The following is a 25,239-nucleotide window of genomic DNA, read 5'->3' as shown; positions in this document are numbered from 1 at the left end:
TTCAATAAATGATCACTCAACCATAAAAGTGATTAGTTTGTATGTCTTTGTCTCATATGAGCTTCAATCTCTTCATTTAAACTCATATGAACGCAAACACGTTGCAATGCAACAGCACCACCTACAGGCTCGAGCATTTTTAGATTTAAAAACAAATTCGCCGACGTTGAAGCCGTTTCAAGCTGTGAACTTAGGACAGAAATGATTATTGTTTTGTGCCCTTATGGGACAACTGTTAGCGAAGAGAGACAGGACATGACAGGTTGAGAGAGGAGAGAGAACACAGAGATGAGGGCGGTGGTCATTTAGCGTCTAATCTATTTAATTAAAAAGAGAAAACATTGCAAATGGAGTCATTGTTTATTCATGTCACAAAATACTCAGCCTTCACACATACAAAATAACATCGGATGTTGTTACAAAAATCATCTCGTGACTCATGAAAGGCTGCGGTCACACGGTGAGTCCTCCCAATAAATAAATCAGTAGAAAGGGAAAGAAGCTGGAAGCAGTCGCACAATCGCAGGGCATAAAAACACATGTCTGTCCCTCTCACTTGCACTTGTACGTCAGCTGTTTGCGATGGTAGTGGATCCACGCGGGAGCTGCTACAAGCCCGGTCAGGAAGCCAATCATGGCGCCAAGGCTGCAGGAGACAGGCCAAACCTACAAGGAGAAGAAGAGGCAGAAGGAAGGTGGGTCTGATTGTTTAACTAAGACGGAGCGTGACAAGATAACCCACATCCTGAGGAGTTAAATATTCCCCACATGCACCTCTGCTGCACTCTGATAATGTTCAGGCAATTTAGAGAAGGACTTCTAATGGCATAATACAGCGCTGGTGTCTTTTTGACTGATGTTCCCATTACCTCCCTCTCTAATTTGCATTTTCCTTCCATCTTTTTTTTTTTTACAGAAAATCCCCCTTGCAATTTCAATTTCATTCCCTTTTTGTCACTAAGAGAATCCAATAAAATAAAAAGACGGAGTCAAGCACTGAAAGGAACACGGTTATGGAGATTTTGGAGAAATCCGTCACACTGATAGTTAAAGACAAAGGGAAACTTCAGTGGATACGTTTTAAATATAAATGGATGTCTGTTACATTCGAGAGCAGCATTAGGAGTAGTCTGCAGCATCTAGGAGTATGGCGGAGAAACTAGAGTTACCAATGTAACCATGGTTCTATGAATTCACTGTCTATGGCGGTCAGGAAAGATGAAATGGTTTCTGATGTTCCAGGTGGCCAAGAATTACAGTTAAGAAAAATTGTTTGGCCCTTTCTTATTACAGAGCACCCAGAGAAGAGACAGGTCATAGAGACTGTGGACCCGAGTGTCCAATCTGGCCTGCAGGATGAATTTACAGGGTATGAAAATGACATATGGTAGACATGTTATGTTTTGCAATAAAAGTAAATGCTATTCATAATTTTTCAAGTAGGGGGCACACAGAATTGTGGACATAGAAACAACAAAGAGACCCAGAAGCAAACAGCAGGCGTCAGTGTGCTGAAATTGCACTTTGTTTTTTTCTTTAAGTAATTTAATTTTCATAATGTTCTTCTTTGCCTGAAAATAAAGAGAAACATTCGTTGAGTTGTCGTTATTTATAGGTTATTATGCTATGGTTGAAATCAATCTGTGCGAAGAGTAGATTCTGTGCAGTTACTGTCACTGCCAGAAGGGGGAGACAAATCTGCAGCATTAATGCAAAAGATGATGTTTCGCTCATCTTTACCAGATTTCAGAGAAAGCGTGGCTGTAGACATTGTCTACAATGAGGTGGCTACATGAATATCATTCTCTGCTGCACGTATTATCTACATTTTCTCATTGTAGTCAGACCAATTTAGCTTACAAAGGTAATTCAGCGTCTAACTTAATGCGTTTACTCTTTATTTGTGACATAGCTCAGTACTACTCTGATGTCACCGACAACTAAGTCGTTTTGGGTCCTCTACAACCAAAATTACACTGATACACTTGTTGTCTTTTTGTCAAGCTTTAAGATGTATTCTCCCTACTTAAACGTTAGACTTTTAGTTATGCTAAGATAGGTTTTAGAATATTTCAGCCTCTGGGTTCAGTAAAGCATCTTGAGACAGTTGCATTATTTCACTATTTACATAGTGGAATACAAATACAATTTAATTGTGAATTTAATTTAATTTATTCTTTCTCCTGTGACAAAAATCCTCTGTGAACAGGCAGCCCTGTGAGCCACATTTAAGCTGATTATGCTAATAATCAAATCACTCCTCCTGATCAGGTCACATTCATCAGGTAGAAACTGGCAAGTCTCCAAATAAATATTCTCTGGAAGACTCCCCACTGTATAAACTATGTGTGTACTAACCTGCCAAGGCCTGTCCCAGTCCAGAGGTATAGGGAACGCTCCCACCCAGGCTCCTACCAGCGTGCAGGCCACTGTAATCTGCAGACAGGTGTCCCACACCGACATGGCTCTGGAGACGGAGACGCACCAAAACAAGAGCTTCTTACAGACGTGCACTGTAACTGAAGGACAAGCAGGAAAAAGGAAATGGTTTCAGGTTTACCCGTGTCGGCTGAACACTCGTATCCAGGCCTGGACGTTGGGGCCGAGGACGCAGAGACACCTCAGTGTGGTCAGCGAGGTCAGCAGCACAGCCAGGGAAAATGTTTCTAATGCAGATCTGAAATGCACATGAATACACAAAGATTTTGAGTTTCAGTTTAATCCCTTGCTACGTGTGATTTGTACCTGTGTTGATGTGAGGGTTAGATCTCTCCATGCAAAGAACCCCGGCTACTCACTCAATTAGCGGAGCTCCATATAGGACAACCACAGTGTGGAAGAACAGGCATGACAGGAAGAAGTAGAGGCAGGAGCGAAACAACTTGGACAGCTGCAGAAAGAACAAGAGTGAAGATAGTTAATGTAAAATTAAATACATTTTGGGAGGAATTTCAGACCACACTGAGACAATGTTCCCTATGATGATAAGACACTGGAATTATGATTCACTCTGGTTTTGTTTGTGGCTCATTGCTTATCTCTTGTGTGCTTTTCCGCAGCTGAGCTGTCACTGCCTTCTTAATTATGAACAAAAAACCATTGTTGCCTCTCATCTCTTATCTGCATTTTAAAGACAAGCAAGTCTGAGTCAAGTTAGTGGTGTCACCCAGTCAGTACCGTGTTTTAGCGGACAACGGTAACACTCTTCACAAAATAAATAAATAAAATTACTAAGGTTCTGATTACGATTGTCTTTGTCAAGTTGCACATAATTTGGTCTCTAATTCAGTAGTTTGCCTCTATTTTTAAAATTTAGAGTCACAAAAAATGTTGTATACAAAATAAAACAACATCACGCCAATGGATAATATAACAGGTGTAAATTAACAGGACTAATTGTTCTTTTTTAATTAATTTATGTCGTAATCTCTGTTTGTATCCTTAATCAACTGTATTTATATACATATGTTAATTTAACATTTATTCTAGTATTTTTATTTAATAATGCATCTGTAAATAAAGCACTCCTCCCAATGCCCTTGAGTTTAAATAAAGAGTATCATCGTTTAACACACAGATCAGGCATAACATTATGACCACTAACAGGAGACGTGAATAACATTTACCATTTTGTGACAATTTAATGTTCTGCTGGTAAACTTTTGGACCTGGCATTGGTGTGGATGTTACCTAGACACGTACCACCCACCTAGATGACCTCTAAATTCACTAGATCCCAAACTGATCAAGTATCTGTGGGATGATCCACAGAGGCCGCTCCCCTCAACCCATAGGACCCAACCCCCCTCATAATAAATACAAATCCTTATAATAATAAAACCACAAATAGTTGACTTGTCACAAATTGTGACAGGTAAACACGACAATAGGCATTTTCCACTAACTATGAGAATCACAATAAATCCAAAGTCATTCTTTATAGCAGAGTGTCAGTACCTTGTATCCCAGTGTGTGTTTCTTGGTCGGTGGTGTGATGCCGAGCAGCCAGAAGACGGCGACACTGACCGCGGTCACCGCACCGGACACCGAGTAGAGCCACAGCAGGTGGGAGCCGTACACCGAGAAGCCCGAAACGAACACCGCAGGTAGGACCGTGGCCATGAACACCGAGGCGGCGATGATGGCGTGCGTGGACGCCATGGCCCTGATTTCATGGTCCCACATGGCTAGGACTGCACTTATCTAGGAACAGGAGACTTAAAACGGCGGACAAAAGTCAAATAAAATACGTTAAATGTTAAGGAAACTGCGGACGTTCGCAGTGGGCCAAATCCATGAATGAAACTCTTGACTTCCGTAAACATGCATCAATGACTTCTGCTTGGACTTCAAAATAAAAGCTCACTGTTTTATTTTACCTATTTACCTTGCAGATGCAAACTCAAACTCCGAAAAACAGACAACAAGAAAATACAACGTATTTATTTAATTAGTGATTTGAAATGTGACACATAATGCCCGCCTCCCTCTTGGCGCAACAAAATGAGTTTAAGGTGATTAAGTTTAAATATATTATTCATACAAAAGTGTGAAATTATTTGTGCCCGAATATTTGCCACGATATTCATCACATTAATGATCTGGGTAAATTTTAATTAAACACAGCAAAACGATCTTTTAGAAGGTTTCCTAACTGATTTCAGATGTTGTCTTATGTTGTCGTGATATTTGTAAATGTTATAAAAATGAAAGTACAGAGAAAAAAAAATGTCCGTACATTTATTTACAGTTGTTTCCAGATGTTTGAAATTGGGTAATGCATTGGTGCTCATTTCTATTTTTAAAACATTTCATTTTGCTCTTAGAGACTTTTCTACCTTGTCAACTTTAATTTGTAAAAAAATAATAAAGAGTCAACAGCAAACAGGAAGTAATCGTGTGTGTCTGGGTGATGTTATGTTACGGAAGCGATCATCTTTTAACCAATCACAGGCCACGTTACTTGGATACTTCGTGACGTCATTGATGGATGGTTCTATACACCAATGAAATCCGAGCTTTGAATTCCAGCTTTGACCAATCAAATTCTGTGAAACGATAGTACGCAGACCGGAAGTTTACAACAATCGAAGAAGCTAAAGCTAACTAACATTTTTCTTTTTCTTTTGATCTCCTAAAACCAACGCGTAGGAAATATGGTTTGTGAAAAATGTACGTATAATTCAGAGACTTACATTTCTTTCATGAATGTAATCTAATATACGTTGTTGTTGTTAACGAAGGTTGGATATTCTTCGAAAGCTAGCTGTCTGTTGTGATGCTAACTGTTGTTATTATCCTGCGTATCGCTAATTTGTTAATGTCTGTGTCATTTAGACTTTGTTATGTTAGTAAAGCATTGTTTGTATAAATATTCTGTTAATTGTTATTTTAGGCGAAAAGAAGCTTGGTAAGGTCATCACCCCGGACACCTGGAAGGATGGAGCACGGAATACAACAGGTAAACATCAGTAGTTTGACAGGTTTGTTATTATTTAGGATGCATAGACTATTTTCTATTTACTATCATTACTATTTACTATCATTATTGATCACACGTACGATCTGCCATTGCCAAAATACTGCTGTCAAGTTGCTGTTGATCTAAGGGGGAATTTTATTTTATTTAATGTCCAGGGATGCGAAAGGTAATAGTAAGATTTTAATACCCAGTATAAACAGCTAATCCCAACCAGTGTGAGTAGTTTGTGTCTGAATTACATGAGGTGTTTTTAACAGAGGAAGGAATTTGTCCATCTGTGGCCTATTTATGTCAACATATCAATTGTGCAAAGTTTGCCTGACTCAGTTTTATTATTTTGAGCTTCAAGTGATATTAACAAATCTAACCGAAAAATGGGCTAGATCTTTTTGGATGCATACATTGTTTATTGTATCTTTTGGATCCCAATTAGTAGAAATGAAGACTATTCTTCCTGGGGTCCACATTAGGTCAAGCAGCGACAATTACAACATTACAGCATTTTCACACACAAAAAATAAATAAATAAATAACTAAATAAAAATTACATGAAACCATACCACAGAAATGTATTAACATGATTATAGAAACTTCTCTCACATGTTAAATCATTCATGTTATATTTTTTTAGATCCTGATTAGATCATGCTTTTTAATAAAGCCCTTTGTTCTTCTTTCATGCAGAGAGTGGTGGGCGTAAACTGAATGAGAACAAGATGTTAACTTCTAAGAAAGCCAGGTAAGTAGCTGACTGTGAGGGAGCATCTCGAATTGTACCTCTGTTTCCATTTAAAAAAAGTAATTGTAATTTAGTACCTTCCCTCTGATTGTTGAATATTAGCTATTTATTTAGCTTCTATTGGTTTGTGATGTTTGTCTCTCTCAGGTTCGACCCTTACAGCAAGTCAGGCTTTGCAACGTGCCGGATCTGCAAGAGCTCAGTTCATCAGTCTGGATCACATTACTGCCAGGGCTGCGCATACAAGAAAGGTATAAGCTCACTTAAACTGAACTGCTTACTGTGCCGAAATCCTGATGTGCTATATATGCAGTTCATGTGTGTATATAGTTTCCAAAACAGAATTTGTTGTAAACAATGTTTTCAATAGAAGAGTATCATGCGGGACATATTTTAGCATCTAGAGTAGTTCATAACCACAGTGCACGTTTTCCTTTTCAGGACTTAAGCTGAAAATTGAGAGTAGACCTGCTTATTTTCTCAGAAAGAGTTATGTTCTAGTCCTGCAAATTTTCACTGGCATTTTTGATCTGTGCTTTCTGAAATAGGGTAGCGGCTGAATGCGAGAATCTCACCTCAGTGTCTAGCTTTGGCATGTATTTTGTTTTCAGTGTTTTCAGTGAGGCAACTATAGAAAAAAGATCCCCCGAATCTGCAGATTTAGCTCAATGAGTTTGGAATGAAAAAAGTGTTCCACTCCCTTACTCCTTTCTTCCCTCAAGAAATTACAGTTTCATCCTGCACCTCAATCAGTCTTGATAACACAATTATTTGTGACCATAATCAGGACTCCTTATGTAACAAATCATTTCTATCTGTATTCATCACGCACTGATGTCTGTCAATATGTTTGGACTTATCAGTCCCTTCAAATGTAATATGTATAACATTCAAATAAAACATCTAAAAAATGTAGTACAACAGAAACAAATAATCTCTGCTGCAGGTGTAAATTAGGAATCACTGGTTCATCTCATTAAGTCCAAGACTCTTTTCCCAGATCAGCTTTTAATTTCCTCTCTTTTTTTTTGCCTCTCCAGGAATCTGTGCAATGTGCGGAAAGAAAGTTTTGGACACCAAGAACTACAAACAGACGTCCGTGTGACAGCGTGCTGATGAGAGAACGGTTCTTCCAAAAGAACAAGAGACTGAAAGAGAGATCTGGAGATGGCTTTTCCCCCTTAATATAGAAATATCACATAATGCTGCGGGAGCTGTTACAGTGGCCGTACGCACCTAAGTACACCTGTCTACAAATATACCACCAGTTGTCATCTGATTTTCTAGGAGAGGTTTCCAAAATTCTGTGCGTTTAAAATTCAATTCTTGCATTTCTTTACTTTTTAAATAATACATGTCTGTATGTAATATATTGTGTTGCATTTTTGAGTGAAATAAAGTTTCCAACATGAGGACATTTGACATATTTTATATCTCCGCCTGCAGCCATAAATGGTATAATTTTAGCCACTTACGCACACAGCATATCCACATTAAGACTACATGCCTGTAATAATTGGTTTACTCTGATATAATCATATTTAGAAGCTGCACAGTCAAGTGCCCCTCACCCAGCTGCTGCCGCAGATGGAGGTTATAGTTCACAGGCGTCCTATGACGACAGGCTCTTCCTTTGATATTTAAAGGTCTCTCCCTCCCTCGGGCCTTCAACCACATGTGCACACACTGGTTTTTATGCTACCTTATTGATTTACGCTGCCCCACCGCAACACAAAGACGGCCTCAATCTTCAGCTAATGTGGCGTACACACAGAAGGAAAAGTGTGGGTGTAGTAAATATAAATGAGCAAGTTGTTCATGAAAGTTTAGCAGAGCGTGCTGCTGAATCTGAAATGCACTTTTATTGCGAGTTTCATTTTCTGAGTCATATTGAAACAGCCCTGATTTTTATTGGCTCTGTGTAAATGTAATCAAAGTGAATTTAAAGTTCTGGATGAACTGTCCCAGCTATAGTATCATCGAGTTATGTACGGATGAAATTCGGTCCAGACATTTGATTTGACTAAAGTAAGTTTGATGATAATGTCAGTCTGCCAAATATGTTTGTTTTTGACAAACTGCAAAACTAACGACGTTCCCAAACCGCGCTGTTTCTCTTATCCGGCGTATTTCTACACTTTTACACACTGTAATGTATCAGAATTGTGTCTCATTTACATTTATGTTGGCATAAAGTAAACAAGGTCGACAACTTTCATTGTGTTACTGTTACTTTATTTAAGCAAATACAGTATATTCAGAATAAAAGCTTTTAGCGGTCATTGATCAAAACAACCATCCACTCGGCACATCCATTACTTCTACTCTTTGGACTATAGATATAATCACTTGGATGTTAAAGTGTCACATAAGAGACTTTAAAAATGTATTTATAAAGGACACATCGTTGGTTAAATTATTCATATCCGTCAATTCTAAATACAACAACAAAGCAAGGAAAAGGTGTAAAACTCAAAAGCAAAAGCACCATTGAATATTCCCATCAGGAAAAAAAAAATCAACTGTTATCACATTACAAAATTGCACTCAAGTTTCATACTTTATAACAACAATATTGCCATTTAAGACTGTAAAATATCGACTGAAGGCACCATAAATGTGAGCCTGTTGTGTTCACAGTTGTTTCAAATGATGGATTTCAGCTGCAGGATTGAAATAGTTCAGGCATCAGTTGCAGTGAGGTTGGCTCCATAAACAAGAGATCCTGCATCTGATGGTGACGTTTTATATCTGCAAGTTATTGTTTTTTCTTTTCTTTTTTTCTTTAGGTTGTTGTTGCTATTTTTTTATTTTTTATTTTTTCTCAATCAGATGCGGACCCGTGTGCTACTGATTACAGAGGCAACTTTTGTTAGATGCGCTGCGAGAGAGTCAGAAACTCCTCCCGGGTTTTGGGGTCTTCTAGGTAAACTCCCAGCATGGTGCTCGTCACCGTGCGGCTGTTCATCTTCTGGACGCCGCGCATCACCATGCACATGTGCCTGCAAGCACACATGTGGCACACGCATATATGAGAAAAGATTTTGAAGAAGGGAAAATGTCTTCTCTTTAGGGTTGCTTTTAAAGAACACTTTGTTGAACAGAAGCTAACAGGACAAATGTTAAACCAAAAGCAAATGAGCAGCGTCAAAAAAACGGCTCAGCAATGTTGTGCTATAGAACAAAAGCTGGCTGACACTAGATACTGGACCAAGAAACTGGTGTTTTCTTGTTGTTCTTAAGAACATGTGACGCATTTGCATTTGCCTTTGCAGTATCACACCCGTTTCAGATAATAATGATTTTTCTGTGTGTGTGTACTTACGCTGCTTCAATAACAACAGCTACTCCTTTAGGCTGCAGAGCCTCGGATATTCCCATGGCGATCTGCTTGGTGAGACGCTCTTGGACTGAAGGAAACAAAATAATTTAAAGAGAGAGATTAAGCCCGGCTCCTGCTACGGGACCACTGCAGGCACTTATTTTGTACAGCAGCAAGTGGAGCCAACAAGCAATTAACTGCAGTTCCCCAAATGTCCACTTGAGGTTGGCTCCAAAAGTGAGTCCATGTCCCATAGACCTCCATGTTAAAATGTCAAACTTTACAGCAGAAATAAACATGCTTAGAACCTGCTACAAGCAGTAATTTGCATTTTCATGTGTGCACTGTGGGTACCACTACAGGAGTCGCTCAGTTCCTCTTTGCTAATTTTTTGTATTAGCCAGAAGCTGGGTGGAGTCACTGCCAACATGGCGGCAGCATGGCCAGAGCCGCCACACTAAGCTTCAAACCCGCTCATGAACCCCCATTTGAACTGTGCCACGTGATGTATGTCAATTTAAAAGGTTATGTTGGTTGCACGCGTGATGCCATTTTAACTTTCTGCCTCCACAAGCCACCTTGACCCACGAAACATTTTCTCTTTTCTGGGGTGAAACTGAGGTTGGTGATAGAGATTTTACAGACATCCAGGTCATGGTTTATCCAAAAAGTGTTTAAAAAAGGCAACTGGATTTGTAGCAAAGATGTTTTGCCGCTCATCCGAGAAGCTTCTTCAGTCCTAAGTGAAGTTGTGATTTGATGTGGAAACTCGGTGCGTAAAAGCTGCCAGAAACTTGCTTCACTTGTTTCTATTAACAACCAGAAAATGGCACAACTAGCGTCCATTAACGTCTGTACTGAACATCACACACTACATTACTATGTTGTGGGTGACAAAACACCCAGTAAAGTAATGTAGCATATGCTGTTTAATGCAGTGAGGAATGTACCAAACAACCAATCCACAAACACATGTACCAATACCATGCACCAGGAATTCAGGATTGATCTGCCCACCTACCACTAAAGGACAGTAGACAAGCCTTTAAAGATAACAGCGTCCGAATCTTAGCTGGAGAAGACAGATGGTTTGAAAGAGGAGTAAAGGAAGACATCAATAAGAGATTGGAAAACCCTTCTCTAAACAGAGACTGAAATAAAATCTGCCGTCAGTTTACGGCACAGTCCCCTAACCTCTGTCCCCAAGAAGTTTCACACCTTGAGACCGGAGCCTCTGACCAATAATGGGTCATTAGAGCACCACGCATTGGGAAAGAGAACAGGGACAAGCTTCAACGGCAGGTAAGTATCTAGATGTGTGAGTTTCAGGTCTTTAACCTCGACCTATTTAAGCCTCAGCTTTCCATTAGTCGCTAAAAACGGAAAAAGCTACTCGGATGAGCGGCGAAACATCTTCTAAAAAAAAACTCTTCATGTCTAGTTGCTTTTTTTAAAATGCTTTTTGGATATTGTTTATTATTGTGATTCACAGCACAATTTAGGGTTTGGTTAAACCAGAGGAAAAGTGCTATAATGCCGCACACAATACCGCGCACAAATCTTTGGTTTGCTCACCTTGAAGCCTCCGACTGTAGATCTCCACAATCCTACAGGAATCAGAACATATGGAAAGAGGAGAGGGCTGATTAGGTGCAATAATGATTAATCTTTTGATAAACACAGACTGGCATCAGTCCCTGGACCCCGGCCCCGGCCCCGCCATTCCAACTGTATGGATCTGTGAATCATTCACCCTGCGGAGTTCTCTGAATCTGTCGAGCAAGTTTCAACAACAGCCAGTTTGTCTAAGAACCCGGTGACTCAGATACTGTTATTCTGGGTTTGTATGTTCGGATTTGGGGGCGATATTTTAGGAAACGGGCAGAAGGAGACAGACAGAGAGGCTGTGATGATAACGGGTGATTCCCACAGGTCGGAAGGGATTTTCTCATGGCTCGAGAGCGGACAGAGTTTGGGCCTGTGTCTGTGAGAGTGCTTGATGAGGGGACTAGATGATGGCCAGTGGGCTTAGACTCTAAGCCTCCAGGTCAATGCACTGAGATAACAGAAGAACGCAGTCACCCGGTAGTGACATCAGAAACATACAGTCACAGTGAGGGCAGTGGGGTATAGTGTGAGCGTGTGAGCTTGTGTGTTACCTTGCCAGCTTACTCAGTCCCACCACTTTCTTGTTGGGAATGTACCCAATGTGAACCTGGAGAAAGATGACAAGATGCCAGTGGGAGCGGAGGTTAGGTAAGGGCAGTAAAGACGCTTCAATCCCGAGCCGCTACACATGCGTCGTCTTTAAATCTCATTTGACGCTGCGTACCTTGCCAAAGAAGGGCACCATGTGATGTTCGCATAGTGAAAACATGTCTATGTCCTTCACGATCACCATCTCGTCGTGGTCCTCATCAAAAATGGCGTTGTTTAGGATGTCTGGAGGATACACGCACGGACAGCCACACATTACAGAAAAACTAAAGCATCAGGAATGTCAATAAATGTAACCTAAAGTAACCTTGTTGACTGTTTTGATGCATTTTGAACTCTTCCAAGCCATAAAATAGTAATTATCTTTATTTTCTTTCTACATCTATGAATTATCTGATGCCCAACAGAGACACTTAACATGTCTCACTTTGTCCAACTGCATCTCCTAAACAAAAGACTAACCTGTTTATTATGGGATCACACATTTGAGAAGTTGAAATGTGCTCAAAAGGTAAGTGCAAACCTTAACTGAAATCTTGTTAAATTTTCTGGCCACTCATTTTCCTGTTACTGCGGGTCTTCCTTTCAAAAACGGACGAAGACTCTTATCACACTGAGTGTTTTCCCATTCTGTTCTGTCTGAAAATTAACAACTCGCTTTCTGATTACACATGAGCCTCTTTCAGCACAGAGATGAACCTGTCCACTCACCATCGATGGTCTCATGGTAGCCCTTGGTGAAGAACTGTATGGCCTTGGCGGCGCGCAGCGGCGTGCGCAGCAGCCCTTCCCGGTCCGTGTCCTCCCCGAGGTGCCGCAGGATGTTGGTGTAGGCGGTCTCCAGGGCAGGTAAGCGGGACTCGTCCTCGGCCTCTTTGCGGGACGTCTCGTGCTTGCGGTGCACGACGGACTTCTTGGTGTCTATGATGAGGTCGCTGAAGCTGTTGTTGCAGTGGAACTCCTCTCCGGCGTCGCTGACCTTTCCGTTGCAGTGTGCGTTCATGGTTGCCTTTTCTCTTTAAACTCTGGAACAGAGGAGAGGAGAGTTCTCGAGGTTAAGTGTGGTTTGTAAGTGCTGCTCCCGCTGCTTTTAAAGCCGGCCGGTTGCGCATCAGTCTCCCATTTGTCAGGGCGCCGCGTACGTCAAAACACCGAGCGTCATCGGTAGTGGGGAGGGGGTTACATGTCATCGCGGAGCACCCACCTCTCCCGACTCTCAGCCAAGCTACGCAACCGGATTTTCTGCGTCTCGCATCACTTGACCCTTACTGTATCTCCGTGCATTTGTTCCAATTATGTCGCTTTAATTTACACAAGGCTCATGACTTCACATGAAGCTCAGGCAGACTTTTTTGGAGAGTTGTGCCTTTCAGGACTCTTCAGTTGCAATTGCACGGAGATTAAATTGTATTGGAGGACAGATATCCACGTGAACTACACTGATAAGTCACGAAGAAGGATGTTAAATGTGGCGGTATTCACTTACAAGTTGAATTGGCTGGTTGTTTGACAGATTTGGTGGCGACTGTTTTCACAGTTGAATGTTATCCTCAGTTTTATATAGATTCGTTATTTTATGTTGGGAAGAATACAGACAGTATGCCTAGTAGTTCAAATCCTAGACATAATCAATACCCAAGCACAGCTTTTCCCCCTATTTTATATTTATAATCAAACAAAGTGGCATCGTAATTTGCGTGCAATGACCATTAAAGCTATTCTTCTTCACAAAGAGATAAAGACTAACAACCATTTAATTATTTCACCCCCATTACACTTTGTTCAAGCATGAATTTAATAGAAGACAGGCACAATGCAAACACAGCGCACATGAATGACTGTGCAGAATCAACATTGAATGAAAATTATATAGATAGTCCCAGACGTGCAGTCTGACACACTGAGGTCTCACGGTGAGAAAGTCCACCATCCAGGAAATGAGGTGCGAGTCCACACCCATCTCTGTGAGAGTCCAATGAAGCAGTCACAGGATAGCGTCCTCCACCCTCACTTTCTCTTGGTACCCCCTGCAATAAAATCCCTCTTTACGGTTTATAACAGATCAAAGCCTTTGTTTCAAATAATTGAAAATAACACATATATAAGGAGTTTGTAGATTAAAAGAGAATTACGGATTGGAAAGTACTGCTATTAGTGCAGAGGTAAACAAAATTGGAGTAACCAGATGGTATGGGTTAGGGGTAACTCACAATTTATATTGAGACCAACATGAACCCAAGTTTCTCAGATATACGGTCAACAATGGAATAACTGTGTGTGTGTGGACCCCCTGTCATACTTTTTTTTTTTTTTTTCAACTAATGGATCGTGTTTAATGATGTTAGGAAAGCAGCCTTCTTAGAATCACCATGGCCAAGTGTGTTTTTACGTGTGCTTCCTGGAAACAGGGGAGACATATGTCACACATTCTCACATGCAGGCATGTAATTGCTTTTACCATGCAATCTGTCAGTTCAAACTTTTAGGGCTTTTTGTTATTCCAAGATGAATTGAAAACAGAAGCAGAAGAAACAAACAGAAGATGAAGAAGTGAACCGGCTATGGGTGGCGACAGAAAAAGCAACAGAATTTAAAAATTGTTCAGGTCAACAGGCCCACCAAAGAGTTTAATTACTAGAATATTAGTTGCATTTGTTGTTCCAGAGTTTTTAATGCGTGGAAAATAATTAGCCAAGGATTTACAGTTGACACAGTATAAATGAATGCTTTATTGTACACTGAGAGCAATAATTCATCTAGACACGGTCACTTCACTATTCAGTTTGCAGTCATTCAGGATGAATTCGGGGTTGGGATCAAATGAAGTTAAAAAGCCAAATAAAGGTTGCAAAACTTATCATGTTTATTGGAAACAGGATAGAAATCAGTTGCATTAACTTGCAGAAATTAAGCAAAAGGCAAAGTGAGTTTGCAGGTGGGGATGAGAGAAAGTTATTAATGACATATTTATATTAAGATTTAGTTTTGGACACTGTACTCAATAGCACTCGCTTTAAAATTGGAATACTCCAACATAAATCAACACGTCTGCTTCAAAGCCTCCAAAAGACAAAGTCAAAACATAGATGTTATCTCTCAGTATATTAGTTTAGACTAAACTTAAGGTTATTGTAAAGAACAAGAAAAACAAGAAGAAGAAGAAGAAGAAGAAGAAGAAGAAGAAGAAGAAGAAGAAGACCGGAACCTGCTCGGTTTCCACGGCAACGCAAAGACGACGTCGCTTCCTGTTTGGCCACAGCAGTGGCGGGAGATTCCAGCATGGCGGTGCAACCGAAGCAGAACCTGTCCATGGACAGTGCGGCCGAGCACGGCTTTTTAAACTTCATTTTCTCCATGTCGGAGAAACCGGACACGACGTTCAGGGTATTTGACCGCAACGACTACTACACCGTCCACGGGAAAGACGCCATATTCGCGGCGAAGGAGGTTTTCAAGACTAACGGGGTCATCAAGTATTTGGGCTCAGGTAAGCTAGCATGCAGCCTAACGGTGTATGCAGGTGACGAAAGTTGTTTGAAGGCAGCGTTTACCGTTTAGCATGTTAATTTACATGCGTGTCGTTGAAGCATTTGTTGACCTAAATGTAGCACAAGCTGAGCTAAATATAAATGAATCCACTAGCTAGCTGCAGCCCTGCAGACTACTGTATGCTCAGAGGATGCTTTTAAAGGAGGACTATTTCATTAAGAAAGCACCTAATTTGTTTTATTCAGCGTTAATGACATTTCTTTAATAATCAAATACAGATATTAATGATATTAGTATTAATGCTAACATGGTGATCAACAGGAAGTCGCAAGCTGGAGAGTGTGGTCCTGAGCAAGCTGAACTTTGAGGCCTTTGTAAAAGACTTGCTACTTGTGAGGCAGTACAGAGTGGAGGTGTACAGAAATCAGAGCAAGAGCAGCAAGGAGCACGACTGGAAGATCGAATACAAGGTATTGGTTTGACTTCTGGGAAGTGTTGGCATGGTTTGTTTTTATGCAAAAGAAAAAAAAAACCTTGCCTGTTTCTTCTCCACGCAGGCCTCTCCAGGAAACTTGACTCAGTTGGAAGAGATTCTGTTTGGTGGTGGAGGAACCGGAGCAGAGGGCTGTGCCGGAGTCGTAGCCGTGCGGTTTGCGACGGGAGCTGATGGACAGCGTGTGGTCGGCGTTGGCTACGTAGATGCAGCCCAGAGGAAGATGGGTGTTTGTGAGTTTCCAGACAATGAGATCTTCTCCAACTTGGAGTCCCTGCTCGTCCAAATCAGCCCAAAGGAGTGTCTGTTAGCCCAGGGTGAAGGCAACGCTGATGGGAATAAACTGCGGGAGGTATGTTAAGGGGAAGGCTGATGACATTATAACAGTAATTAAAATTTGTATGCTTAAAAGATGGATTTTCAAAATGTAGTGCACACTAACATCATAAGCACTTGTAAGCTGTTATTGTGGTGTGAAGACAGTGTTGTTGTTGTTGTGTGCTTTTGCAGGTGGTAGAGCGTGGGGGTGTGCTGGTATCTGACAGAAAGAGGGCAGATTTCAGCAGCAAGGACATGGTTCAAGATCTCAACAGGCTGCTGAGAGCCAAGAGAGGAGAGACCGTGGCGAGCAACACGCTGCCCGAGCTGGACAAACAGGTGCACAAACAGAAAGACTTCGAGTAGCATTTGGCGCCAAAATCCTAGCCGATGTTCATGTGAGTCATTTAAGTAGCGAGATAGAACCGTCACGGATCAGACTTGTCACAGTACATCCCCAAACTTCCTGCCCTTCTTTGTGCCTTTGTCAGAGATGCTGTAAACCAGTTTGGCTCCTATTAATGTTTCTCCTCATATTATTTATATATATATATATATATATATATATATTATCAACCCTCTAGATAAATTTCTTCAAATTAATGCAGAATAGACACACATATATAATAAATGGTTAATAACTCACTATTGTGTGGTAAGAAGCAGTTATGAGCACATTTTAAATGTGTTTATAAAGAAGATTCAAAAAGAAGAAATGTATAAACATACGGAAAAATTATTGTATGCTTTAAGAAATCAATTTACGTGTACATCCTTCTCACAAAGGCTCAATAGGAAAACTAAAGTGAAGAACTCCCCAGATTCGAGCAGTGGATGTATAACTACAGTAGAGAATCAAATAGAAAAGCTATTAATTATGAACTTTACTTCGCTTTCTATTTATTGTCTTTGTCTTTATATTATTCGTTAATGCAGTGGTGATTTTTGTATAAAAGTTCAGTGTTTGACAAGAGCCTCTATCTCCATTCACAGGTGGCTATGTCGTGTTTGGCTGCAGTCGTGCGTTTCCTTGAGCTGCTCTCTGACGAGTCCAACTTCAACTCCTTCAGTCTGACCACTCTGGACCTGGGTCAGTACATGAGGCTGGACAACGCTGCCGTCAGAGCCCTTAACCTCTTCCAGGTGAGTGATGCTGACCAGAGACGCACGCGCTCATGTTTATGCTACTGAAATAAATTTCTGTAAAACGTCATTTGGCTCATTGTTTGAGTGCTTCTACGTCGTGGATCGAGTTGCATGTCCCCTCTTGAATCAGCTGTGTGAAAGAATGATGGCTCTGTTAGAAGATAAAATGTTGCAGAAGCAGAGAACAACATGAAGTGAGAGACACCCATAATCTTTAATGTGGGTTATGATAGAAACGTCCAGTCTGGATGCTCTGTCAGTTTACTTTTGGATACTGGCTCAAGTAATATCAGGATGAAACATTTTGTGATTGATACATGTGAATTGAATCCTGCAGGGTTCACCCGACGACACCAGTGGAGCTCATTCATTGGCTGGGCTGTTGAATAAATGCCGTACGCCTCAGGGTCAGCGGCTCGTCAACCAGTGGATCAAACAGCCGCTCATGGACAAAACCAGAATAGAGGAGAGGTAATTCACAGTCTGTTAAACTTAAGTTTCCTGGAGACGTATTCATCTGATTACATTTCCACTCATGTTAAATTTCACGGAGAACCTCCATTATATTAGTTCATCTAATCGCAGTGGACAGCTACTGGATGCAGAGCCATAAAATCCCTCAGTGTACCTCGGGGACTCATAGGATCCTGATGTTTGAATGTGTGCGTTTGATTGCGAAGGCTGGACCTGGTGGAGAGTTTTGTATGCGACTCTGAGCTGAGGCAGACCTGTCAGGAGGATTTGCTGCGGCGGTTTCCTGATCTTCACCGCCTGGCCAAGAAGTTCCACCGTCACACCGCGACTCTACAGGACTGCTACCGCGTCTACCAGGCTGTGAGCCAGATCCCTGCCCTCATCGCAGCCCTGGAGAAGAACTCAGGTACGTTCAAACGGATGCAGTGTGTGTGTGCTCTGCATAGTAAGGAAAAGTCTTTATTTGCATACAGAAAAGCATTGGTTTTGCAGCGGTAATTTGCACTCACAGGAGTGTAGCTGTTGTTTGGCAAAATTCCAGCATGGAGGAAGCCCATCAACCAGTTGTTGAAGCATGGGCTCATACTGGACACCTTCTTCTGTTGAAAGACTTGAGCATTTTCAATAAAGTTCTGAAAATGTCTTCTCCTTTATTTCCTGTAGATTGACTGATACCCACTGGACAGAACTACATTTTCTGCAAAACACTTTGGTTGTATCAGATTTCCATGTATGCGTTGTTTTTTGTTTGTAGGCAGCTACCAGATGCTGCTGCAGGCAGTGTTCCTCTCCCCTCTCAGAGACCTGCAGGGCGACTTCGTTAAGTACCAGGAGATGATTGAAACCACGCTGGACATGAACCAGGTCTTTTTCTTCAGTGTAGTGTAAAATGTAAGAATATTATTTTAAGCTTTGTGTTTGCATATTTTCAAAACGTACCTTTTCTTGCGTGTAGATTGACCACCACGAGTTCCTGGTGAAGGCGTCGTTCGATCCGGTGCTGAGCGAGCTGAGAGAAAAGATGGACACGCTGGAAAAGAGCATGCAGGCAGTGCTGAACAGTGCAGCCAGAGAGCTAGGTGATAACAACACACACACACCTTCTTTATCTTTAAAAGGACTTTTTTTTAACCTTCAAAATATTGTGGGGACCAAAAAAATGGCCCCTTAAATAACAACATGGCTCCATTAGGTTGTTTTTTTATTCCAACATAAAGTCAAAAGACTTTACAATTAAAAACTAAATCCCTGAACAACAAACACAGAACAGCCAAGAATAAAATATGTTTAAACTTCCAATTAATTAAAACATTATTTATTTCAGCTTAAATTCAGTGTAGCTTTACTTTAGTTTTTAGAGCTGAGTTACCAAGATGGCCGCCACGTGTGTAAACAGTAATTAGAAGCTCCTGTAATGTTCCGTTTATTAGCACTTCTGATTAGTTTTTGTTGCATTAAATTGTTCATACAGACAATATTTTTCGACATACATATGTTGAAATGCTGCTGCAGTGTAATTTGAGTTTTTCATGCGTTACAATGGAACTACAAGCCCATGTCGCACTAACAACGGCTAAAAACACCAGCCTGGTAAAACCAAAACGGTGCAAAACACCATCATGGCGAACTGTGATTATTTTTTTTCTACATTTACATTAAACAATTAAAACTTTTGAATATTTTATATATAAATTTCTGCCTCTTGTGGTTTTGTAAATTTCATCTCTGTACATAACTGAAGTAAAAAAAAACACATTAATTGGTTCAAGTTGTCTGTTCGATTTACAATTTGTGTAGCTTAAATAGCCTAAATTTAGTTTAGCATCTGGGAGCTAACAGAGTGGTCGCTAGCATTTCTGCTTTTTTCCACATTAACCATGACGACTTCCAATTTCTGACCAATCACGGAACAGTTTCGGTCATAATGTTTGGTTGCTTTTTTATTTCAGCTTAAACTCGACTCTGTGTTCCAGGTCTGGATGCCGGTAAGACGGTAAAGCTGGAGTCCAACGCCATGCTGGGCTTCTACCTGAGAGTCACGTGCAAGGAGGAGAAGAGTCTACGGAACAACAAGAAATTCACCACGCTGGACGTTCAGAAGAACGGCGTGCGCTTCACAAACAGGTCAGTCGCTCTTCTAATGAAGTCGGTGGCAGATAAAACTGCTCCTCTCGTCAGCTGACGGTGTGCGCGCTCGAATGCTCCCTCCCACGTGTCTGCAGCAAGCTGAGCTCCCTCAACGAGGAGTACACCAAGAGCAGGGAGGAGTACGAGGAGGCCCAGAACGCCATCGTCAAGGAGATCATCAACATCGCCTCAGGTGAGGAATCTCATCACATGCTGCTCACTGTGTCTCGTCAGCGTGGCATCGATTTGAACAACGGAAGCCGTGATCTCTTGCTTACGTGGAAATAAGTATTTATTAATTACACGCCATTTGCTTTATGTGACCGTTGCTAATCGATCGTACTCACATTCTCATCAAAGGCCAGCTGTGCACTGTAAAAGAGCTTTGATCTTTTCTGTATTTGCTCTTTCAAGTAAAAGTCATTCACAAACCTGCTGCAGCTTCCTCCCTGTGGCGACCCGTTTAAGGTTTCGACCTCTTTTGAACCGCCAGGCTACGTGGATCCCCTGCAGACGCTGAGCGACGTGATAGCGCAGCTGGACGCGGTGGCGAGCTTCGCCGTGGCGTCCGTCTCCGCTCCCGTGCCGTTCGTCCGGCCTCGCCTCTTGGCCGACGGCTGCAGGCGCATGGAGCTGCTGCAGGCCAGGCACCCGTGCATGGAGACCGACGCGGACACCGCGTTCATACCCAACGACATCACCTTCGTCCAGGGCGTGAAGAGCTTCTACATCATCACAGGTGAAAAGCGACGATGCAGGAGAGCGGTAGAGCTCGACACTTGGGAGCGGGTATCAGAAACACATGCTTGAATGTTCCTCTGTTGTGTGTCTTGTGATCAAACTAATTGTTGTAGCTTTTAAAGGTTAAATGATTATTCCAGTTCATCCTAAATTGTTTAGTTTTGGTTCATGTTCCTATTGATCATCATCACATGTTACACCTGAAAAAGTCCTTGATCCGGGGCTGTTGGTTCTACTGATTAAGAAATGGTCACGATGGAGTTTTTTTGGATGAATTTAGCTTATTGCTCCAACTTTAAATCTGTGTTACATCCGCAGAAATGATAAATGAGTCTCATTCTGTTTCCGCCACATCCTGAAGAAAGCCTCCCACTTGTTAGCTGCTAAAAGCTCATCGGCTTGTGTCTGTTTGTGTCTCTATGGTGTTTTTAATTCACTGTAAAGCAGGTCATTTTGTCTTCATCTCTAAGAATGACCTCAGAGTCACATTTTTTCCCACTGTACAAATCTTGATTTTCATGTCAGAATAGAAAATAAATGAGGGTGGAAATGTTTTTCCCCGTTAATCTGCTGTTTCCGGTTCTCCATGTGGAAGTCACAAAACATTAAATGCCAAGAATCACTGAGGAAAAACCCCCGCGTTCCTGTGAACCGCGTGTAAACATCTTGTTCTTCTTCTTCATTTCAGGACCAAATATGGGCGGTAAGTCGACGTTCATCCGGCAGGTGGGCGTGATCGCCCTGATGGCTCAGATCGGCTGCTTCGTGCCATGTGAGAAGGCGGAGCTCAGCGTGATTGACAGCGTCCTGGCCCGAGTGGGAGCGGGGGACAGCCAGGTGAAGGGAGTGTCCACCTTCATGTCCGAGATGCTGGAGACCGCTGCCATTCTGCGGTGAGAACAGACACGAGCTCTTTCTAACGGCTTCGCTAAACCTAAAAAAAAAAAAAAAAGCGACGCTCATCACGATCCGTGTCGCCCCTCCAGGTCGGCCACGGAGAACTCCCTCATCATAATCGACGAGCTCGGCAGAGGGACGTCCACGTACGACGGCTTCGGCCTGGCCTGGGCCATCAGCGAGCACATCGCCTCCAAAATCGGCTCCTTCTGCCTCTTCGCCACCCACTTCCACGAGCTGACGGCGCTGGCGGCGCAGCAGCCCACCGTCCACAACCTGCACGTCACGGCCCTGACCACCCGCGACACGCTCACAATGCTGTACAGAGTCAAACCAGGTCAGCACACACGGAGCCGCATCCACATGTGCTTTCACACGAGGTCAACGCGGCCGTTTCATTGGATTTTCTGCTTTTTATTTCTTGATGTCACTGATTCCCAGTCGTGATGCTACAGTTAGCTTAGCTTAGCTCAGCATTAGCACAGGAAAAACATAGCCTGGCTTATTAAAAAAAAAAAAACATAAAAGCACCTCTAAAGCTCACCGATCCACACACGATTAGTCGTTTCTACTCATCGTTCTTGCACAGACTGATAAATGAGATATAATTAGAATCGGTTATGCAAGCAAAAACCTAATTAACGTTGTGAGAGTAACTTGTTTGTAAATGTACCAATTATGTATTTGTGATGCATTTGTGTTGGAAGTAATTTATCAGACCTTATCAGATGTTTCTCAGCCTGCCTGTGCTCTTTCAGCTCAATGTTACAACAGATTATGCGATTCAGCCATGAAGGCTCCAAACTGACTGACCGCGAAAAACTTGACTGTGTCTTCAGGAGTGTGTGACCAGAGCTTCGGGATCCACGTTGCCGAGCTGGCCTGCTTCCCGCCGGCGGTGCTGGCCGTGGCCAAGGAGAAGGCGGAGGAGCTGGAGGAGTTCCAGGAACCCGTAGGAAAGATGTCAGAGCAGCATGAGGAGCCCGAGGCCAAGAGACGACGCACGGACAAACAAGTAGGACTCGTTTATTTAGTTTTGTTTTGTTTTTGTTCACCATCCTCCTGTCATCTTAACCTCAATACAACCAGTGACTGTCTGTCTCGTCTGCGTAGTTGACAGTTGGATTGAGAAGGAACTCTTTTAATATAATGTTCATAAGCAGTGTTCAAACCTTTAATAATGATTTATATATTTAATAATGTCTGTCTCTCAGACTCCGTAACTGACAATCATCAAGTTTTCTCCGGTATCACATCCTACAAAAATGAATCCCGTTCTTCATATTTAAGCGGCGCCAACTTCACAAAATTTAAAGAGTGGAGTTGCTGCAAGAAGATGTATGTTTCATGCAAGCTCAGCACGGTGGCTAAAATCGCAGGGCTAGCACAGAGACAAACAACCATTCTCACTCACAACTAGTGTCAATTTAGAGTCACCAATCAGCCTAACGAGCGTGTCTTTGGAGGTGGGAGGAAACCGACTCGAACCCGGACCTTCTCACTGGGAGGCATCAGCGCTAACCACCGAGCCGCTGGGCCGCCCTGTGCATATGTTGATATAAGAAATAAGAAAATTAGCTCTGGAGACTAGTATACCTTTTAGCTGTTAGCCTGCTGTAAAGTTACAGGACTATGGATATTGACCAGAGCTGTATATTAGAGAGAGTCTGGCCAACTCAAATCATGGACACCATGTTAGATGCGTCGGAGGGAAGATTCTACAGTGTGACCGTATGTGGCAGATGTGCCATGTTGAAATAAAAGTGTTATTTTCTCCATTAACAGCTCTATAAATGTTAATTTTAACGTCTGTCAATATGTAAAAGGCCCTCACTTAAATATCCCAGCGTCTATTTACTTTAACTATCTTAAACGAGCCTGTAAAATGCTTTGTAGCCCAATCACCTCATCAGTCACAGAGCTGTGTTCACCTTCTCCTCAGTCTCCGTGTTCATCCATCGGCGTTAAAAGCACTCAGAAAAATTATACTCAGAAATTTTTTTTTAGTGGTAACTGAAGTAAAGTTACCTGTCAATTAAATTTGATTATGTACATGGACATAAATTATATGAACACATGGGTTTCACAGTATATATGACAGTAGTTGCTGTTTTTCTAAGACTTTAGTCTAACTAGCTAGCATAAGGCTAGCATAACGCTAGGTTAACTTCAAACTTCATTCATTTGTAAAGCAGTGTTTGATGTTCTGGAGGTACACATTAATAATGGCATGACTTTTTTTATTCCTATATAAAATCATTGACATTAACCTCCCATAATAGGGAGAAATCAGTTGACATCCAGTTCTTCCTTTTCCTCGTTTTTAACTACTTTGAACTTGTTTTCCTGATCCTTGGCTGCAGCTGTAGGCTGAGCACTGTGGCATATTTTAACTTTTAATGCAATTTTATTCTCTGTTAGCGAAACACGTGCCCAGCTCAGAACCAATCAGCATCGAGGGATAGCTCAGATGGTCCATTCCCTAGTTTGACACACTCTTTCTGACATTGACTCACTTTTGGAGCCTCAAGTGGCCGTTGGAAGAACTGCAGATATCGATGGTGTAGCTTCTAGCAAAGTTAGCAGCTAGCCGGCTAAGCTAAAATAAAAAGAATGAAGAAGTCTACACATTAGTGCCAATGCTGCTCTACATCTGCTAGATGTGTAGCAGCGTTTGCTAATAGTTTAAAAAAAAAATCAGATAAATGTGATTAATTTAAGCAGCAGGATATAATTTAAACCATTTCACATGTCCTCTATGTAGAGAAAGAGTTGAATTGGAGAGGAATCTGGTAAATGTCAGCGAGGGATGTCACTTTAGTTGGCGTCTGTTTGGTCTGAAAATGAAAATGAATCTTTAAGCATCTCTGCTCGAGGCTACGTTAGCTGCAGCTGGCGTCCTTCACTCGAATCCCTCCCTTAACTGTTCTGCTGTAGACTGAGGAGGAGAATCTGTGGAAGAGAAATGATAAAAACAAACAAAAAAAACATATTTGTAAATACATTTTGTGACCTAGCTTAAAAAGACACTTCATCCTCTAAGCGTAATGCCCTGTAATGAAATACTGCCTCTCCTTCAGGATGGGGAGAAGCTGATCCAGGACTTTCTGCAGAAGGTGAAGTCACTTCCTGTCGCCACCATGACCGAGGAGGAGGTGAAGGTGGAGCTCCGGAGAATGAAGCAGGAGCTGACCGCCAAAAACAACGCATACATCCACGAGATCCTCGCTCGCTGTGCTTCTGTAAAAACTGCTTGATTTTTATCTTTTTTTTCTGCTTCCTCTCATCACAAGCTTAGTAAATGCTTAAAGTTCAGAACACTAGAGCGCTTATACTGTATAGTTTTCAATAAAGATGTTTTTCAAATATGCTGCAAGGTTTTGTTGTTTTTTTTTGACCCAGTTATTTGCTTCCCTGACATGTTCGTGATGTGCGTCATGAGATGTGTGACGGCTGTTTCCCAGGAGCGTCAGAGGACGGTCGCTCTGTCACTAACTAGATTACCTACACGATATTAGGAAGGTGGTCATAATGTTATGCCTGATTGGTGCATAATGTTGTGTCACAGGTGTCTCTTGTTTTTGGAAGGGAATGAATAAACCACGAGTGATGCTGTGTGCGTATCTGAGATCATCCTCAACGAAACATGGATAATGGAATTGGTTCCATTGGGAAATCACAGGATAATTTCCGCTCCTTTTTTTTTTTTTTAAGAAAACTTCAGCTGACTTTTGCCATTTTTATGTTACTTTACTCACATTTTGATGCTTTTCATTTGAACTTTTAGCATCAGT

General features: G+C 41.8%; 4 protein-coding genes across 4 annotated transcripts; 2 read left to right on the top strand and 2 right to left on the bottom strand.

Moving 5' to 3' along the window:
• Positions 1 to 341: 341 nt before the first annotated feature.
• On the bottom strand, positions 342 to 4,338 carry pigf (phosphatidylinositol glycan anchor biosynthesis, class F). Its single transcript, XM_047609162.1, has 5 exons — positions 3,958 to 4,338; positions 2,799 to 2,890; positions 2,561 to 2,677; positions 2,359 to 2,467; positions 342 to 666 (listed from the first exon to the last, which is right to left on the bottom strand). The coding sequence occupies exons 1-5, from the start codon at positions 4,183 to 4,185 to the stop codon at positions 553 to 555; spliced, it is 660 nt and encodes a 219-aa protein (XP_047465118.1). The 5' UTR covers positions 4,186 to 4,338; the 3' UTR covers positions 342 to 552.
• A 712-nt stretch (positions 4,339 to 5,050) lies between these two features.
• Positions 5,051 to 7,633, top strand: cript (cysteine-rich PDZ-binding protein). The gene is made up of 5 exons (XM_047608389.1): positions 5,051 to 5,172; positions 5,396 to 5,461; positions 6,167 to 6,221; positions 6,369 to 6,472; positions 7,262 to 7,633. The coding sequence occupies exons 1-5, from the start codon at positions 5,157 to 5,159 to the stop codon at positions 7,324 to 7,326; spliced, it is 306 nt and encodes a 101-aa protein (XP_047464345.1). The 5' UTR covers positions 5,051 to 5,156; the 3' UTR covers positions 7,327 to 7,633.
• Positions 7,634 to 8,982: 1,349 nt separating this feature from the next.
• gch2 (GTP cyclohydrolase 2) lies at positions 8,983 to 12,879 on the bottom strand. The gene is made up of 6 exons (XM_047608387.1): positions 12,472 to 12,879; positions 11,876 to 11,985; positions 11,703 to 11,758; positions 11,119 to 11,150; positions 9,547 to 9,631; positions 8,983 to 9,223 (listed from the first exon to the last, which is right to left on the bottom strand). Exons 1-6 carry the CDS (start codon positions 12,761 to 12,763, stop codon positions 9,094 to 9,096), a joined length of 705 nt encoding a protein of 234 aa, XP_047464343.1. The 5' UTR covers positions 12,764 to 12,879; the 3' UTR covers positions 8,983 to 9,093.
• Positions 12,880 to 14,932: 2,053 nt separating this feature from the next.
• msh2 (mutS homolog 2 (E. coli)) lies at positions 14,933 to 24,815 on the top strand. Its single transcript, XM_047608382.1, has 16 exons — positions 14,933 to 15,247; positions 15,571 to 15,719; positions 15,807 to 16,094; positions 16,253 to 16,399; positions 17,054 to 17,203; positions 17,544 to 17,677; positions 17,887 to 18,086; positions 18,435 to 18,544; positions 18,636 to 18,759; positions 19,654 to 19,804; positions 19,903 to 20,000; positions 20,301 to 20,546; positions 21,237 to 21,441; positions 21,535 to 21,782; positions 22,285 to 22,460; positions 24,526 to 24,815. Exons 1-16 carry the CDS (start codon positions 15,040 to 15,042, stop codon positions 24,700 to 24,702), a joined length of 2,811 nt encoding a protein of 936 aa, XP_047464338.1. The 5' UTR covers positions 14,933 to 15,039; the 3' UTR covers positions 24,703 to 24,815.
• Positions 24,816 to 25,239: the final 424 nt, after the last annotated feature.

Source organism: Mugil cephalus, chromosome 16 (assembly GCF_022458985.1).
Source record: "Mugil cephalus isolate CIBA_MC_2020 chromosome 16, CIBA_Mcephalus_1.1, whole genome shotgun sequence".
NCBI classification, from domain to species: domain Eukaryota; kingdom Metazoa; phylum Chordata; class Actinopteri; order Mugiliformes; family Mugilidae; genus Mugil; species Mugil cephalus.
This window is presented reverse-complemented; position numbering and strand designations above follow the sequence as displayed.

Bases quoted from the DNA above. Each gene is read 5' to 3' on its own strand.
- pigf (XM_047609162.1), bottom strand. From the start codon at position 4,185: ATGTGGGACCATGAAATCAGGGCCATGGCGTCCACGCACGCCATCATC. The intron at 2,468-2,560 runs GTAAACCTGAAA...CTCCGTCTCCAG, and splicing joins CGAGTGTTCAGCCGACACGG to AGCCATGTCGGTGTGGGACA. The intron at 667-2,358 runs GTTAGTACACAC...TTCTCCTTGTAG, and splicing joins ACTGGGACAGGCCTTGGCAG to GTTTGGCCTGTCTCCTGCAG.
- cript (XM_047608389.1), top strand. The intron at 5,462-6,166 runs GTAAACATCAGT...TCTTTCATGCAG, and splicing joins TGGAGCACGGAATACAACAG to AGAGTGGTGGGCGTAAACTG. The intron at 6,473-7,261 runs GTATAAGCTCAC...TTGCCTCTCCAG, and splicing joins GGGCTGCGCATACAAGAAAG to GAATCTGTGCAATGTGCGGA.
- gch2 (XM_047608387.1), bottom strand. From the start codon at position 12,763: ATGAACGCACACTGCAACGGAAAGGTCAGCGACGCCGGAGAGGAGTTC. The intron at 11,986-12,471 runs GTGAGTGGACAG...TGTATCCTCCAG, and splicing joins CTACCATGAGACCATCGATG to ACATCCTAAACAACGCCATT. The intron at 9,632-11,118 runs GTGAGCAAACCA...TGTTTCCTTCAG, and splicing joins CTACAGTCGGAGGCTTCAAG to TCCAAGAGCGTCTCACCAAG.
- msh2 (XM_047608382.1), top strand. From the start codon at position 15,040: ATGGCGGTGCAACCGAAGCAGAACCTGTCCATGGACAGTGCGGCCGAG. The intron at 19,805-19,902 runs GTCAGTCGCTCT...ACGTGTCTGCAG, and splicing joins GGCGTGCGCTTCACAAACAG to CAAGCTGAGCTCCCTCAACG. The intron at 21,783-22,284 runs GTCAGCACACAC...CTGTGTCTTCAG, and splicing joins GCTGTACAGAGTCAAACCAG to GAGTGTGTGACCAGAGCTTC.